At 41.0% G+C, this 15,391-nt stretch overlaps 1 protein-coding gene across 1 annotated transcript in view; it reads left to right on the plus strand.

Annotated features, from left to right (window-relative positions):
* Nucleotides 1-15,197, plus strand: part of WRN (Werner syndrome RecQ like helicase) — a 41,641-nt gene extending 26,444 nt beyond the window's left edge. The window contains exons 24-36 of the mRNA NM_001396951.1: nucleotides 2,665-2,835; nucleotides 2,913-3,007; nucleotides 4,253-4,328; nucleotides 4,489-4,562; nucleotides 5,586-5,664; nucleotides 5,945-6,057; nucleotides 6,959-7,073; nucleotides 8,177-8,302; nucleotides 9,974-10,136; nucleotides 11,175-11,389; nucleotides 12,639-12,710; nucleotides 13,337-13,498; nucleotides 14,997-15,197. Of these exons, the coding sequence (NP_001383880.1) occupies nucleotides 2,665-2,835; nucleotides 2,913-3,007; nucleotides 4,253-4,328; nucleotides 4,489-4,562; nucleotides 5,586-5,664; nucleotides 5,945-6,057; nucleotides 6,959-7,073; nucleotides 8,177-8,302; nucleotides 9,974-10,136; nucleotides 11,175-11,389; nucleotides 12,639-12,710; nucleotides 13,337-13,498; nucleotides 14,997-15,119 (1,584 nt within the window). The 3' untranslated portion in view covers nucleotides 15,120-15,197. The remainder of the gene's footprint in view (nucleotides 1-2,664; nucleotides 2,836-2,912; nucleotides 3,008-4,252; nucleotides 4,329-4,488; nucleotides 4,563-5,585; nucleotides 5,665-5,944; nucleotides 6,058-6,958; nucleotides 7,074-8,176; nucleotides 8,303-9,973; nucleotides 10,137-11,174; nucleotides 11,390-12,638; nucleotides 12,711-13,336; nucleotides 13,499-14,996) is intronic.
* Nucleotides 15,198-15,391: the final 194 nt, after the last annotated feature.

Raw genomic sequence — 15,391 nt, forward strand, 5'->3', positions numbered from 1 at the left:
ATTAAGTGACTTCTCAGTGAAAACTTATCATTTTCGTTGTCCTGAAAGGAATAGCCTTTCCAGAACTGAGAACAAACAGATCTCTGCTTGGTAGTCCATTGACTTGAATAAAGCAGCTGACTTGCGTTCTGGCTTTGTACTGCTGACTAACTTGAGTGGTGAGACAGGAAGCAGCATATTAAGATGAATATAAATGATTTATGCATATCTTCACATGCAATGCATTTGAAATACTGAAGAGAAATGCACCAGACAGAAAACACAGGAGTAAGAACAAAATCACTTCAAATACTTACAGTCTGGGAAAAATCACTTGCAGTCCTTGATAACATTGGTGAATGATGTCATGCTTTCTTTGCATTTAGTAAGAAGTCTGCTAATTGTCACACAGGTGTGCTTAGAGTAAAAATACATCATTACAGATCTTAAAGTAGTTTGAATAATTTATTTGCTAGACATTATTGGGAGAATTGTCAGTCATGCCAAGCTTGCACTGCTAATATGGAATAAATTCTTACTGCTTACAAGAATACTTTTCTCTGGGCTAACATACCCTTTAAAAATGGTGTTCTTCTTTGCTTTGTTGCTTCAATTTGTCCTTCTCTAGAGCAAATGTGTGAGATAGTCCACCAGTATCACCACAAGTTATACATGCTATAGCTATCTGAAGATGGCTGGTATATTGCTTCAAAAATTTATGTAGCTTATGGGAAACTGATGCTTTTAAAGAAGTTAATGGTATCTTTTTACAACGGGTTAGTCCAGGTGGTCTCCAGCAGACTTCAGGTAGACCATGGGAGGGACCAGGTTTCACTTAATATTTGAAAGTTGAGTCAGGCCATACAAGGTCCTCTGGGAAACCTGGAATTAGAGCTGCACTGACAGAAATATTACACTAACCCTGCTAAACCAAGAAGAACGTGACGTTTAGAAATGAGCTCCTTTAATAAGCCAACATGTGAATTTATAGCTATGTCAGCCATGATTTTATCGTTAATAATAGACTTAGACTTGGTTGCAAATGGCTTTGAGTAGTAACTCTAACTAATAATTTCTAAACAGTTAAAATTGTAGGTTTGGCATAGGACTGACTGTCAGAAGCCAACACAACATGACATTACTTATCCTGAATATGGCCAAGAAGTTTACTGTTTTGCATCTTATTCCTTTTATCGAGATACCCATTGTTGAACTTGCTCTCAGAGTTAAAACCATATTCTGAAAATGTGCAGGTACTGGAATAAATAGTGTAACTGCAAACTGAAAGAATGCTGCTATGCTTCCAAATAATTGGTGATAAGAGTTGAATGAGGGCTGTCTAGACGTGAGGTTGTAAAAACTTTGGCTTTTGCTGCCTCCTGAATCTTTAATTCAGAGTCAGGACTCAGTGCCCCAGTCCCATTGTGCAGCAAGCTGTGGCTGCCATTCCTTGGGTGCTGAAAGCTGAACCAAGGCCCTCTTCCTGCTGCTCCTCTTGCTGCATGAGCTGAGCAGCATTTCCTTGTCTGTCTCTTCTTTGAACCCTGAGGATGTGATGGAGCTCAGCAGGCCTCCCTGTGCTGACCACTGCAGCATGCAGGTTCTTTTTCATTGCTGGCAAAAATGTGTAGATAACGGTGGTGACCATGTTGAGAAAGAGCATTTTATAGCTGAGAATTTGCTCTATCAAAGTGTTATAGTGCTCTTTGTTGTATTTTCTATGGAAATAAATAGGTGGCATTACTTTTGGAGCAACCTACGTATATACTAGAGCATATGTTCTGCATATGTATGTGCATATGTTTTTGTAATTAAAAAAAAAAAAATTGCTTATTTGACCATATGGGTCTCTCTGTAGTAGGGAATAGTCAGCACATGGGCAAGTGACAGTCTGAGGCACATCTTCCTGTTGCTTTCTTATACCAGTGGTAAACTGAAGCTTCTTTCCCTCTAAGATGCTTTTACCTGCTATCACTTGAGTCTCTCTTTACTTCCGTGTTTTCAGAAGTGTTCTCAACTTTTCAGGTTCTAGAAGTTTCCCGTTGTTTGGAAGGGGCTTTAAGCTCACTGCCGTCCCTTTGGGCCTTGAGTCTGGGGAGTGAGAACCCATCAGAGAGGACCTAATTGTGGGTTTTTTTTTCCCAGTCTCAACCACTGATAAGAGGTGGTGAAACCAGCAACCATTTCAAAGAAAAAGAAACGTTGAAGTGAATGCCCAGACGTTGTAACAGGCAGCTGAAGTAGAGGAGGAGCAGTAGAGCAAGCATCTGCAGTCAGCTGGTAGCTGTCTCTGCACCCTTGTCCTGTCCTGTAACTTCTTTTATGTGCAGAGACAGTTCTACAGTTCTGTCATATCAGTGTAGTTTGTCTTTTGAAGTCATTATGTTTCCACAGCACAAAAATGGATTACATTAGCAAAGGTGAAGTCACTCAAGTGACATTGAACAAGGTGATAAGCATGGTTTATGCTCATCACTGAGTTGATTTAAGAGTGGTTGTTGTTGTGGATATTGTGTAAACTTGAATGAAATTATTTTTTGGCTTGTGACTTTGCAGAGAAGCTCTTCTAGGAGGTTTATGTTCTTGGGGACACGTTCCTCACATCTCATGACACGTCTTGCAGGGTATATTGGAAACTTCCTTCCAAAAGGGCTGGAGAAACCTGACCGATTCTCTCAATTTCAGAATTCTCAGCGTCTGCCAGACAGATACAGGAAACACCCTCTGTACGGTAGTGGAAAAGACTGGACAGAGAACTGGTGGAAATCACTCAGCCAGCAGCTGATAATGGAAGGATTCCTCAGAGAAGTCTCTGGGCGTAGCAAGTTTGCAACAACGTGTGGGCTTACCCAGAAGGTACTTCTCGGTGTGAGTCTACCCATCAAAGGCTTCTGAGTAATCCATAGCTAAGCCGTGTTGTCTGTTCCTTGCAGGGTAGAAATTGGCTTTTGAAAGCCGGATCTGCCTCAAATCCAAGTCTTCTGTTACAGTCCAATGAAGACTTAAACCTACAGAGAACTCCTAGAAGGTAATTATAGTGTATGTTTCCTCTTAAGCACTCTATTTTTATCATCTAGGTTATCAGTCTCTGCGGACTAGTTCTGGAAGTGGCAGATTGGACGAGAGATTGCTGCACTGGATTTAGCAGCCAAGGCTTTCCCTTAGGTACTATTTTAATAAAAAAAAAGAGTTAGGAGATCTGCTGAAGGCAGGAAATATTAGAGGAAGATTTACCTTTTTTTTTTCTTTTACTGCTGGTGAGTTATGCAATTGAATTGATCTTTAACTAGAGCAGCTAACAGTTTGTTTTCCCAGTTTTGCACTTGACCTACATTCAATAAAATTTAGCTTTTCTGCTTCCCATTGTCAGTCTGCGTGCTACACGCCTGTTGCAAAAAGAATTGATTCAACACAAATGTGTGATGGTTTGTCTGCCTGCGTAGTTACTTTTGTGAAATGTTAAGTTTTTCAGGTCTTGGTAAGTAAGTCTGCCGAAGTGGTGAGGCTTTTTTTCAATGGTGGTCAGCTGATTTGCCATCAGAGTAAATGACTTCAAGGAAATGGCATGTGAAGTTGTGCTTTTCGTCTTCCACTTGTACTTCATAAGCAGTCTTTTGTTGGTCTTCGCAAACATGGGCTCAGGCCAACTCTTTTTGAAGTGAAACTGGAGGCTTTGCTATAGCAGCAAATGGTGTTGGAACAGAGTTCTTCAGTGCTGGACACCTACTCAGATGTCTCAATTGTAATTATTTATTTTTCAGCACTGCAAAATCAAAGTGCCAGTTTTCTTTTGCTTTCCCTCTTTTTCTGTGGTGACATTTTTTAGCTGCTGTCTTCGCATCTTGTAGAAGAAAAAATGCCTTGTTTGTTTCTAAATAGGAAGTGGCAAAAGTTGTACTCTTAGTGCAGACTGGGAAGTCGATATTTGTTTTCTCTAAATGAAGAATCTTAAAAATAGATTCTTCTTATAAAGGCAGTTTAGTCACAAAACTTTGATTTCTCATCAAAAAATCCCTGTTCTTTTCTGTATGCCCAAATTTTTTGTTCCTCTTTCACATTAGAATATTTTTTATCAAACTCTGGGGTCCTCAGAGTTCTCTGCTTAAAAAAAAAAATATTTAATAACATAAAATAAAATAGTTATTTGCCCAGAATGGCCTTACACAAAGTTCTACTCAGTTTGCTTAGTAAAGTGTTAGTATTTCTAAATGGCCGTGTCACTGTACAAATGATTCAGTCAATTCAAGTAAGAAGGAATTCTGTTTCATTACAGCAGTAGGTCTTCACCTGCAGTCTCAGTGCAGCGCTCCCCAGACATGAAAGGATCAAAGCAGTCACCAGTTAAGCAGGTCTGTATGTGTACAACTGCTCCTACGTTCTTTGGCCCTTCCTTGCTTGTATTAAGTATGTTGTGGTGTAACAAACGTATGTTTTCCTGCTTATAGCAGCATCACTGGAAAATACTGTTAAATTAGCATTCATTTGTCTTGTTCTTCTGTTTTTTTATAGATGTCTTTGTATGAAATGTTTGCACATGAGAAAAAAGCTGGAACTCTTCCAAGAAGCAATACCATGTTTAACAGGTACACTCTTCTAATCATTATGGCTACTGATACTGTTGGTAATACAGTCCTTCAAACCAATATTCCACTTGGAAGTGACCATACGAATGTTTGATTGTAAGTAATTAGCATTTAAAGAAAATAAGAAGACTTTAAACTTATAGAGAAGGTTTTACTAACTGTGGAAGTGCAAACTTTCTAACTGGCTTTACTTCAAATCCAATAGGAATGAAAAAAAAGAAACTGTTAATAAGAATGGAGTAACTGCAGCTTTATATTGGGTACCTTTAATGTGGCCATTCTTTTTTTTTTTTTTCCAGTCAATGACTTCTATGTGATGGCTGAAACTGTAATGGATTTTAAATTGTGATTTAAATAAGAAATTAAGAATAATAGGTTTCAGTTAAATATAATTAAGCCAAAAAGTTGGCAAGCTTTGACTGCGTCTCAGAGAACTGAATGTATGTCCCATGCAGTGATTGTAAGTGAGTGTGTAAGTTTAGGTTTCTGCTTTTTTTGCACTAATCTGGAGAAGACTGAGATGTGCCCGGGTTCCTTGAGGTCAAAAGAAATAAAACAAGCTATTTCAAAGGTCAGAAAAAGTAATTTATTCTCCAGGACAACGTGTAGTTTCAGGTTTAAACTTGTCTGACATTCCTAAACAGTTCCATTCTTCTTTCCAACAAGCATACTGATGCTTGCAGAAAACCATGAACCTGTAGTCTGGTCACTGTGATGTTCTCTCTATGCAGACATGCCTAGAGTAACATCAGCTAACTCTGCTTACAGCACAGCAGCTGTGCCTTTGTCACCAATGCTTTTAAAGTTATTAGCTCTTCTTGGCAAAGATGCATGTTGCTGGCTGCGGGTAGAAATGCGGGATGTTTCTTGTGGATGCTGTCAGAATAACATCATGAATGGACAAGTGCTTCTGAGAATATAATTTCTTAACAGTGTGACCATCCAGATGCAGGTAGTGATACAGGTGGTTTGTGAATAAATTGACCAGACACAAGTGCTGACTTTATATGTAACTTTCATCAGCCCCCCAGAGCGCTCACCAGTGAAATCTCCTTTGAGGCCTCGAGTACCTGTTGTTTCATCCCGAGAAAATGAACTAGAGGTAAGTCTTGAGAAGAGAGAATATCTGTGAACTGCAAACAACCTGTACAGCACAGTTCTGTTGTATTGGAGCAGCTGTCTTGGGCAGCTCTTTGACATTACAAAGATGTTACGAGTAGGAGTCCTGAAAGAGAATTTCAATGTGAAGTTATTGAAGGGTTGCAGCGTTTTTGTGTATTAGTGGAAAGATTAGAGAAGCTATCATTTTTCAGCTCATATTTGAATCTTTTCTATGTGCTTGATCTAAAGCTTCTTTGTGAGAATTTGGCTCTTCTTCACAGACTGCTCTCTATGGCAAGTTGCTGACTGCTAGACAGAAGGTAGCTAATGAGAAGGTAATTCCTCCTGCTGTCTTGGCAACCAATAAGATCCTGGTGGAGATGGCCCGAATGAGGTAAAGCATACATATAAATTAGAAAAACTCAGGAAAAAGATCACAAGCCAAGTCACATTTTCTCTTTCTGCCTTTGTTGCATAGCATGCCTCGTTTGTAAAGATGTAGCATTTTTCCTGATCAATTTAATTTGTCATGTACCCTTGTAGAGTATTTACTGATGTAAGTTAGAAAGCTGTATACGTCAGGCTTATGTCTTCATTCTAGTGTTGTTTGTTTTTAAATAAAATGCCAACTTTGCATGTGTCTCTGTAACCAAACCTCATGTCAGCTTGACAGTCAGGGAGGAGAAAGTGCATATTCTCCATTTCTTACCTTTCCAACTTGTCTTCAGTGTGTTCTGATTATTTTACTGTGCCCATATGCTGATAAGGATTGATACAGGTCAGGAGCTGTCCCTTACCTTACATGGATAACCCTGTAGCACAGAGGAATAATAAAAATTTAGTGTTGCTCTCAACTACTGAAAGGAAAAAAAAAAATATGATTTCTGTGATTTTAAGAGAGGGTATCATAGGGTAGATCAGTATTTAATGCATCTGAAGAGCTTTCCTGAGCTGCTACGCAGCATTAGATAAGGTTAGATACTTGGAATGTGTATGTTCTTCCATGGAATATCTCTAGGCTTATGTGCTTTCAGGAGGGAATAGCAAATAAATAATAAATGCTCCTAACGTACCCTGAAGTATTAAGCAGCAAATTTGAATTTTTTGCTGTAGTGAAGCTTCAGGATACAGAAGTGTAGACAGAGAACTTAATACCAGAGATGATAGTGCAGTAATAAAATTTTCAAGTAGTGACTGATAAATCTGTAGACCAAGTGCATATCGTTGAGATGCTTCATGATTAAAAGCATCAGTATAGGACGTATCCATGCCTTTCGTTATTTATCCTGGACCAGGCCTACCACTGTTGAGAATGTGAAGAGAATTGATGGTGTATCTGAAGCCAAATCGACAATGTTGGTCCTTCTTCTGGCTGAGATTAAGGAGTTCTGCCAAGCAAATGGTTTGCAGGTATGGTTTACTTTGTCTACTAGCATGTAGGAGCCTGAAGGATCATAATCTGATTTGCAGCTGTTGGATTCCTCCTTCAGCGTTTGTCCTGAACAGTTTTCCCATCCGGGCAGGGCAACCTTGCTTACATATAGGCCTTCCAAATCTAAATGTGCTACATAGTAAAGACATCAGAACCTGGCTGATGTTGTGGATTGGTGTTGTTAGGCATGCTTATGAAGACCACCTGTCTAACAAGGTTGATGGTGCCATACTATTAAGATCTTGAAGCTAGTTAATTGTGATATGGGTTTGGAGAGCAACGGTATAGGAAATGGCCCCCATAAGGTAATTGCTTCAGTAGATTTTGATGGAAGGACTCATCTTTGTTTCTATAAGCTTTTCTTCAGCACACTGGTAGAAGTCCAATGTCTGGCTTGTATCAACACTGTTGATTTACTTCTAAGATTTCCTGTAAAGTAGCTCCTCATCACTCTTGCCCTCGTAATGATAGGAGACACTACCAGAGAGGGATCGTGGAGCATAGGATTGGAGGTGATATGCAGCAGTTTAAGGGGGTGAATTCCTATGTAAATCTGTGGATACTGGGATTAGAATGTTTAGAAAGCAAGTAGAGCAGTAATGCTATTTCTGTCATGACTGAGATAATTCCTCACTGCATTAAACATCAAGCCATAATTCTCCTTAAGAGAAAGCTAATGTACCTGGGTATGGCATTGAAACAATTCCTGTTTTTCAAGAAATCTTTGTTAGGCTGAAATTGAAAATAAATGGAGGAATTTTCCATGCAAAAACAACAGGTGGAATACCATAGTTTGTTCTGATGGCATAATTTTACATGTGTCATGAGCACCGAGTTTTGTATTGACAGGCTGTTTTTTGGCTTTTTCCCCATGAGTTCACTGGGGCAGTCTCATAATTGTTTTATTAAGATGGAAATATGTGAGTATCCGTCGTGATTCTCTCTTTGCTTTTTTTTGTGGTCAAAATCAGTCTGCATGGTGATAAATGACTCCATTTCTGTTACTTATGAATCACCCACCCATTATCCAAATTAGTTGTTACTGAGATATAATCCTTTTACTCCTCTTTATCTCACCCAGACGGACATATTCCCCAAACCTGAATCTACAGATCAGAAAGAGACATCTCCTTGGAAGAATACTAAAGCTCTGTCTCCCTCAGAGCATGTCACCTATGTCCTGTTCCAAGAGAAAAATCTCTCCCTGGTAAGTTCTTCCCTATGGTGGTCACTTCCTCTTTGAAAACTAGCAGTGGTGATATTTTATGTAAACATGTAGGGGATTTGCATTTTTGTTCCCTTAAATCCTCTGCCAGTGTTGGGAGGAGTAGCTGTAAAACCCTAAAGCGGTATCTTTTGGTTGGCAGGACGTGGGGCATAATTGCTGCCATTATTTTGTTGGCATGTTTTAGTAGTTTTGAGCAAGGTGCTTTTCTGCTATGGGTTTAGTTCCATTTAGCATCGCATCTAGTCCCATCTAGCATCGTAACTTTGTCTTTATATAGGAAGGGCATGTAGAAAAACTTCCTGATCAGGAAGCCTGTGGGAAAGTAGACTAACCATGGGGCTGTATGTAGTCATGTCCTTAAGGCTAATAGCTGCGTGGATAAATTTCACTAACTGTTGCATCTTTAGATATCAAATCCCTATTCCTTTGCCTGTGCCATGTCCATGTGTAAGACTGTAACGTTGCAAAGTGAAGGTCATATGGAGATTCAGTGCAAAACAGTAAGACTGCGTGTCAGTGTGGCTTTCTCATTCAAACTTTCTAAAGGTGTGTTTCCTGTTATGAAGAAAAGCTAAGGTCAAGTCATATCTAAGTTGTTGAAGTGCTATGGAGCTATGGAGTGCTATGTGGCTGAACTGATGTCGTATCACGTGCCCTGTAAAGATGAGCACCATGAGTCACTTTGTATAGTCTCCTCTATTGCTTTTTAATTCTGCAGTAGAAAATTGAAGTTGCTTTGAATTTTATTTTGTCCTTTCCAAGAGTATGGATAATACCTGTCAGGTAGTTGCTAGCATAAAGTGCATGCAGGGGCTAATTAAGAAGAAGCAATTGTATAATTATCGGATGGGTGACTTGATGCTCTGCTTCCATTAATCTTCATAATTTTATGCACAGTATGTGTATTATCCCTGGAGAAATCAGTAGAAACATGAAACCTGGTCTTCGAAGGCAGAGAAGTAACCAGTTTGAAATCTCTCCTTGAAAAGTGCAAGTTTAGATGGAGGAAGTTTCAGATGTTTCTCTTCAGTGCAAATATTTCCAGATAATAATTTATTGAACAGACTTGAAATGGAAACTTGTTTTGGTACTGTTAAGCCTGTTCTTCTCTGGCACTGTGAATCATATGGATAACTGGCAGGTCAAGTGCCTCACAGCTACTTAGCAGGAAACATCTGAGGCTTTGTCAAGGAAGTACCTCAGGAAGCAGGGGCTGTGTTGATGTTCAACTGTCAGACAAAAAGCATCCATTTCCTTTGTAGTAGAATTAGCTGGGATTCAGCTGCTGTAGAGGGTGGAAAGAGGACGGTGTTTAGTTGTGGCATAGGAACATGTGCTATAAAGCAGGCTGAAGGCGGTCACACAGCACCATTCCTGACAAGAGTCTGTCTTTGTCTGAAGTAGTCTAAGGTCTCATCGTGCTTGTGCTAAGAAAAGTATTAGTCTTGAGAGAAATATGCTCTTTATGAGCTGGAAAATAAATTTGAGAAATATTAGAAGAAATAAAGCGTGTGTGAGTTGGAGAGCTGTTGCACAGCTAGCTATGTGCTGGTATCCCTGGTTGATTTTGGGGCACGGGAACTTGGCAGGCTTTGAGTTGTATTTCAGACACTCCTGCCACCTTAATTTCCTCTTCCTTTGTTTCCCTAGAGGACTATCAGTGAGACCAGATCTCTTCCTCTTACTGAGGTTGGCACTCACTTGTTCCGGGCGGTGAAAGCTGGCTATCCTGTCAACCTGGAGCGAGCAGGTTTGACTCCTGAAGTTCAACAGATCATTTCTGATATTATCCGTAATCCTCCTATTGACTCAGGTGAGCATCGCAGCCCCTGTCTGAAGCTTCTCATGGTAGTGGCATGCTAATGAAGGGAATGAAAAGTATCACAGCTCGGCTACTGCTTCAGGTTGCACCTATCATTTTTTGAAGACTTGTGGTTATAGCAAGGCAGGGCACTGCAAAGACAGTTGTTGCTTGCCTTTCAAGTTTGTTTCAGAATAGGGCAATCAGGCTTCATTAAAGATGAAAAGAAAGTAGCACTCTACAGATCCTTCCATTTGACTGTATTGTGCTGGATAAGATCCAGGCACCGTTCTTAAAAGTGTATATATTTACTCAATTGAAATGCACACTGGCAGAATCTTTCCCTATATACTGGCTTATGGACAATATGCGGAAGCAGAGGTGTAAAATTTCTGTGGGGAAGCTTGCCTGCAAATTACTTGTTTATGAGGAGGAAGCAGGATAGTGCAGGAAATACAGCTCTTCATCTTAACCCCATCATCTGGTACCATGGGCTAGTTCAGAAGCTGGAAGCAACCACATATGTTTTTGTGGCTCTGCACATGAGGCACTGAAAGTTCAGTCTCATCCTAGGAGTTGAATTACTTGAGTTTGCAGAATTTTTCTCACTTACCACTTGCAGTACTCCTGTCCTATTGCAGATTAATGTGTCCTTTTTGCAGCAGTTTCAGGCCCAACCAGACTCTCAGCTTTACTTTCTTAAACATACTGCTGTGCAAGTTCTCTGTTCCAGCACAGCCGAAGATGGGAGGCTATTCAACCCACGTATATAGCCTTCATCTCAAGAGAAAATGGCTGACAGGAGAGGCAGGTTAGAGTTAGGGTGATTATCATGTCTTACACTAAATGTAAGATGGTATGTTTCTGTGAATGAGCTGGGAATTTATCCCATGAACTCGTGATGTAGTTTCTTATGGAACTTTTAGGCTTTCCATGCCTTAATCAATCCTTTCCTGAGAAACAACTGATATATTTTACAACATAAGAAAATAGTCAATGAGAGGCAGGGCAATTAAAAAAAAATAATGTATTTATATTTTTTTTTCCAAGACACCACCAAAATTCAAGCAATTAGAAAACTTGTTCCTGCACATATTGAACTGTATCTCATCCAGATGGCTATTGTGTTGTTGGAGAAAAGGGATGGCAGTAAATCTAAGTATGGTTCAGGTGCCAAAAGGATGCTGGTGCTGTCAGACGAGCAGCAGGAAAAGACAGGAGCAGACCAAACAAGTAGGGGCAAAGCTTTGTGGAGTGGAAGAAAGGTTAGTAAACATCTATAAAACTGGTTTTGTGAAAATAATGTTTTGTCTTTTTAGAATCAGGCCAAATGCTGTTTGTTGTTGCTGCTTGCAGTGCTGCTTAGCATCTCCATCTTCCCAGTCTACCTTTTCCTCAGCTCTGAATAAAAGTCTTCCTCTCCTCTGAGAGTTGACCAGGAGGTTCCTCTTCTGAACTGCTGACCTAGGAGAGATATCAGCCCCCTGGTCGGTCCTGCTGCTGTATACCATTATAACTGCAACTTAATAATGGGCTCGGAATAGGCACAGTCATCTTCTGCTATTGTCCAGCCATTCAGTAAATGAATGTAAAAATTCCATGTAAAATCCAGGAGTTTTGAGTAGCTGAGATAATGGAAGAATATGAAATTGAAATTTCTGCCCAATATGAAAGCTCTATGTAAACTGGACTGTTTATAAACAGTCCGTGTTCTGCCTTTATTGGTACCTGATCACCAACCTAACATGGGAAAACTGAATCCCTTTTTGTCTAGAAAGCTCTAAGACATTCATGGGTGCCTCTCTTGCTCAGGCAACTGGATGTAGCCGTAATAACAAGGAAAGTGTCATGCTGTAAGTCTGAGTCACTGGGAGAAATTTCCTCTAGAAGGAAATACTGACCTTGCTACTGCAGTTTGAAAAAGGCTAGAGCAGCCTTTCCAGCCCCATGCTTGCCTCTCAGCATCTTCACAAGTCTCAGTACAACACTTTATACAGAAGGCTGCCCTTGGAGTTGCTCCAAGTGAGAATGACAAAAAGAAGTTGCAAACTGTAAATCCTTTTACTGCCTGCATGCATGAGGAATTCGTGTCTGTTCCTTACAGAGGTCTGGGATGGTTTCTTTAACTTGGGGCAAAGATAATGTTTCATGCCTTGCCAAATTGACTGTTTCTTGCCTCCCTGAGCACTGTTTTGTTCCTACAATAAGTGTCTGAGCGTGTTTATTTTGTTTCCCAGAGTTGACCTGGCAGTTCAATTGTATGAGCTGTGATAACTTTTTTTTCTTGCTACTGATAGCTGCTGGAGCTAATAGCAGGGATGACATACTGTTACAGATCAAGTTAATGTTGTACAAATGAGCAGACTGCAAATGTAAAAAACTAATCAAAACAGACTTCATTCATTCATTTCTCAGAAGAAATCCTCATTCTAATAATTCCCTGTAGCAAACAGCTTTTGAAAATTGCTAATGGATGTTCTTTCTTTCTTTAACATTCTGTTGTTTCTTTTATAGGATAACTTGACCAATCCTATACTGAAGGAAGGAGATGAAAAGAACCATCCACAAGTGGTGCCCTCAGCTTTGGTAAATAGGTGTTCTTACTATAATAAAGCATGCAGTAGCCATTAGCCATGAATGATTCTCTAAGTGAGACTGCAGTCATGAATCAGAAATGTGTAGTTGATGCAAAAAAATCTTTGTTTGTTTCCATCAGTAATGCACAGACGTGGTGTAACAATCACAGGTTAATAGATCTGTGCCCATTACACCATTTTTCAGCTAACATCTTTGCTTGAAAAACATGTCTGAAAATCATAGAATCATAGAATGGCCAGGCCTGAAAAGGATCTCAAAGATCCTCTAGTTTCACCCTCCCCTGTGGGCAGGGTTGCCAACCACTGGTCCAGGCTGTCAAGAGCCACATCCAGCCTGGAAAATATAGCAGTGGTGACATGGAAGCAAGTGTTTCGAGTTCTTGGAGCCACTGGGATAGAGGGTACGTTCTTCTTCCCTACAAGGAAAAAAAAAAAGGCTAGTTCCTTTATTTATAATGAATGCATTTCACTTGCTCAAATTTTGCTTTGGTGAAATGGATAAGAAATAGCTAGGGATATTATGAAGGAGGGGTGTTCGAACTCCTTTTTATAATTAGACTGATTTACTTCCAAAAAAATCTCGTTTGTGCTCTAATGCTGTGATACATGTAACAGCCTCCTTTGTTACTGTCCTATGGAAAGGCCACGTGGAGCACAGATGATGCCCAGCCAGGTAACAGGGGTGCAGCAGACTGCACGGAGCCCATCCAGTTGGCCTCCAGGAACCAGCCAGCCCTCAGTCCTGATGAAGAACTGTTTGCTGACACTCAGCCAAAGGTGAGGCTGCCAGTAGCTCTGCCAGGAGCAGAGCACGGAGGTGGTGATTTCAGTGTTGATCTTAAAGCAAAACCCAGCTTCTGTTTGAGCTCTTTCTTGTGCATAAACCGTTACCCTGAATTTGTGAGCCAGTTTCTCATGGTAACGTGCTTGATGCAGAGCAATATGTCTCTTGTCTTGCCCTTGATGAGCCTGAGTACACCACTTCTACAGCAGCAGCCTGCTTTAGGAATTTTTTCCCTAGTAGATCTTGGCAGCCCTCTAGTGGCAGGTGCTTCCAAACACCTCAAGGGGACCTTTGGCTCCTTCTCCAAGGTTGTGTGTGGTTGCTGCTCATCACACCAAGGATTTCTGCAGTGGTGTTCATGTAAACAAGCTGTATGAGCACAGACACTGCATTTCTCCAAAGGTTGCTTTGTATGGCTGTGACCAGCATCACTTGCTGTACAGTTTGTCTCAATTTCCAGTTTGAGGCTGGGAAGTTAATGTCTGCATCACATTTTGTGTTCACAAACCCGTTATTCTGGTTAGTTTATCCCTCTCCTTAACTAAGTTTGTAGATAGGTATAATTCTTAAACAACACAGCAGCTGTCTTACCTGAACCACTGAATGTATTGGAACACTATTTACTGTTCATAGCCTCGGAGAGCTTCCAGAACATCAGTTTTACATGCATTTTTCTGAATCAGGAACAAAGGGGATCAGTGTAATGGTCTGTGCATGCTTTCTATTCCACCTGAGCCTGTGCTGGGAGACCTGGTGGTGTATGCATCTCTTGCTATAGGCTCTTCTACAGTCTCTCTCCTGGCTGTAGATCAGTCCTGATGCAAGTCCTTCCCAAGGGCAATTTTGAGATGAACATCTCAATAGAAATTAGTCCCTTCATTATTTAAAAACTGGTGGCTGAATGGAGAGTGGAAGCCCATTCATCTCATGGCTGCATGCTCTTACTGGAATTCATGCTTTGTGTTGCTATGGCATCCATTGAAAGATGCCCCATGGAGTTGCAGAGAGCACAGCATGGTCTGCACAGCTGATGCCCTTCCTGCTGAGAGGTGAGAGGGTGAGGGGCAGGCACCTGTGGCATCACAGGTGGGCTCTAGTAGTCATCAGTGAAGGTAGCTGACACCTGGGTACCTCAGACTGGTAACACATCAGCAGTTGGCCTTCTCCCTGGGAGTCACACAAAAGAACTCTTGTTACTTTATTTGCCCTTTTGACAGATTTTTTAATTGTTTTGTTTCAGTACAATTCCTGAGGATAACGCTGGTAGAGGTGTGCCAGTGCTTTATGGCAGGCCTGGATGTTTCCCTGCCACCTGTTCATTCATACAGTCAGCTGCTTGAAAAAAGCCCTGCAGTTGAGGGAGACACGAGCTTTCCACTGCCCTCGTTAACTTGCTGGGTGTCTCCTGACAACCACTGTTTGAGGTGCAGAGCTGTAAGTTACAATTGGATGTGGAAATGTGTTTTTTTTTACACCTTTTTCTCCTTGCAGAGCTCCCAGCCCCCAGGTAAGAGGAAGGTGCCTGCGTGGTTTGGAGCCTCAGCAGCCCCTGTTCTCCCTGTGCCCCAGACCAAGAAACCCAAAGCAGATACAAGAAGAGGGATCTTCAACTGAAGATTAGTTTTGTAAGAAGTGTTTTCTAAGACGTGTACAAATGTTGGACGTATTACAACAGCAGCCCTTTTACATGAAGCAATGATGCCTGATCTTTTGTTTCCCTCCCTTGCGAGAGGTATTTGAACTGAAAACCCAGTCTATGCTTTTTTTTTTCACTGTGTGAAATCCGTTATTAAACCAAGCCGAGGCACCCCTCAGCCGCCCCTGCCTCCGCCATCTTTAGCGGCCTCGCGTCATCCGGCGCTGCCCACTGCGGGGCGGTGCAGGCG

Source organism: Gallus gallus, chromosome 4, assembly GCF_016699485.2.
Source record: "Gallus gallus isolate bGalGal1 chromosome 4, bGalGal1.mat.broiler.GRCg7b, whole genome shotgun sequence".
Lineage (NCBI taxonomy): Eukaryota > Metazoa > Chordata > Aves > Galliformes > Phasianidae > Gallus > Gallus gallus.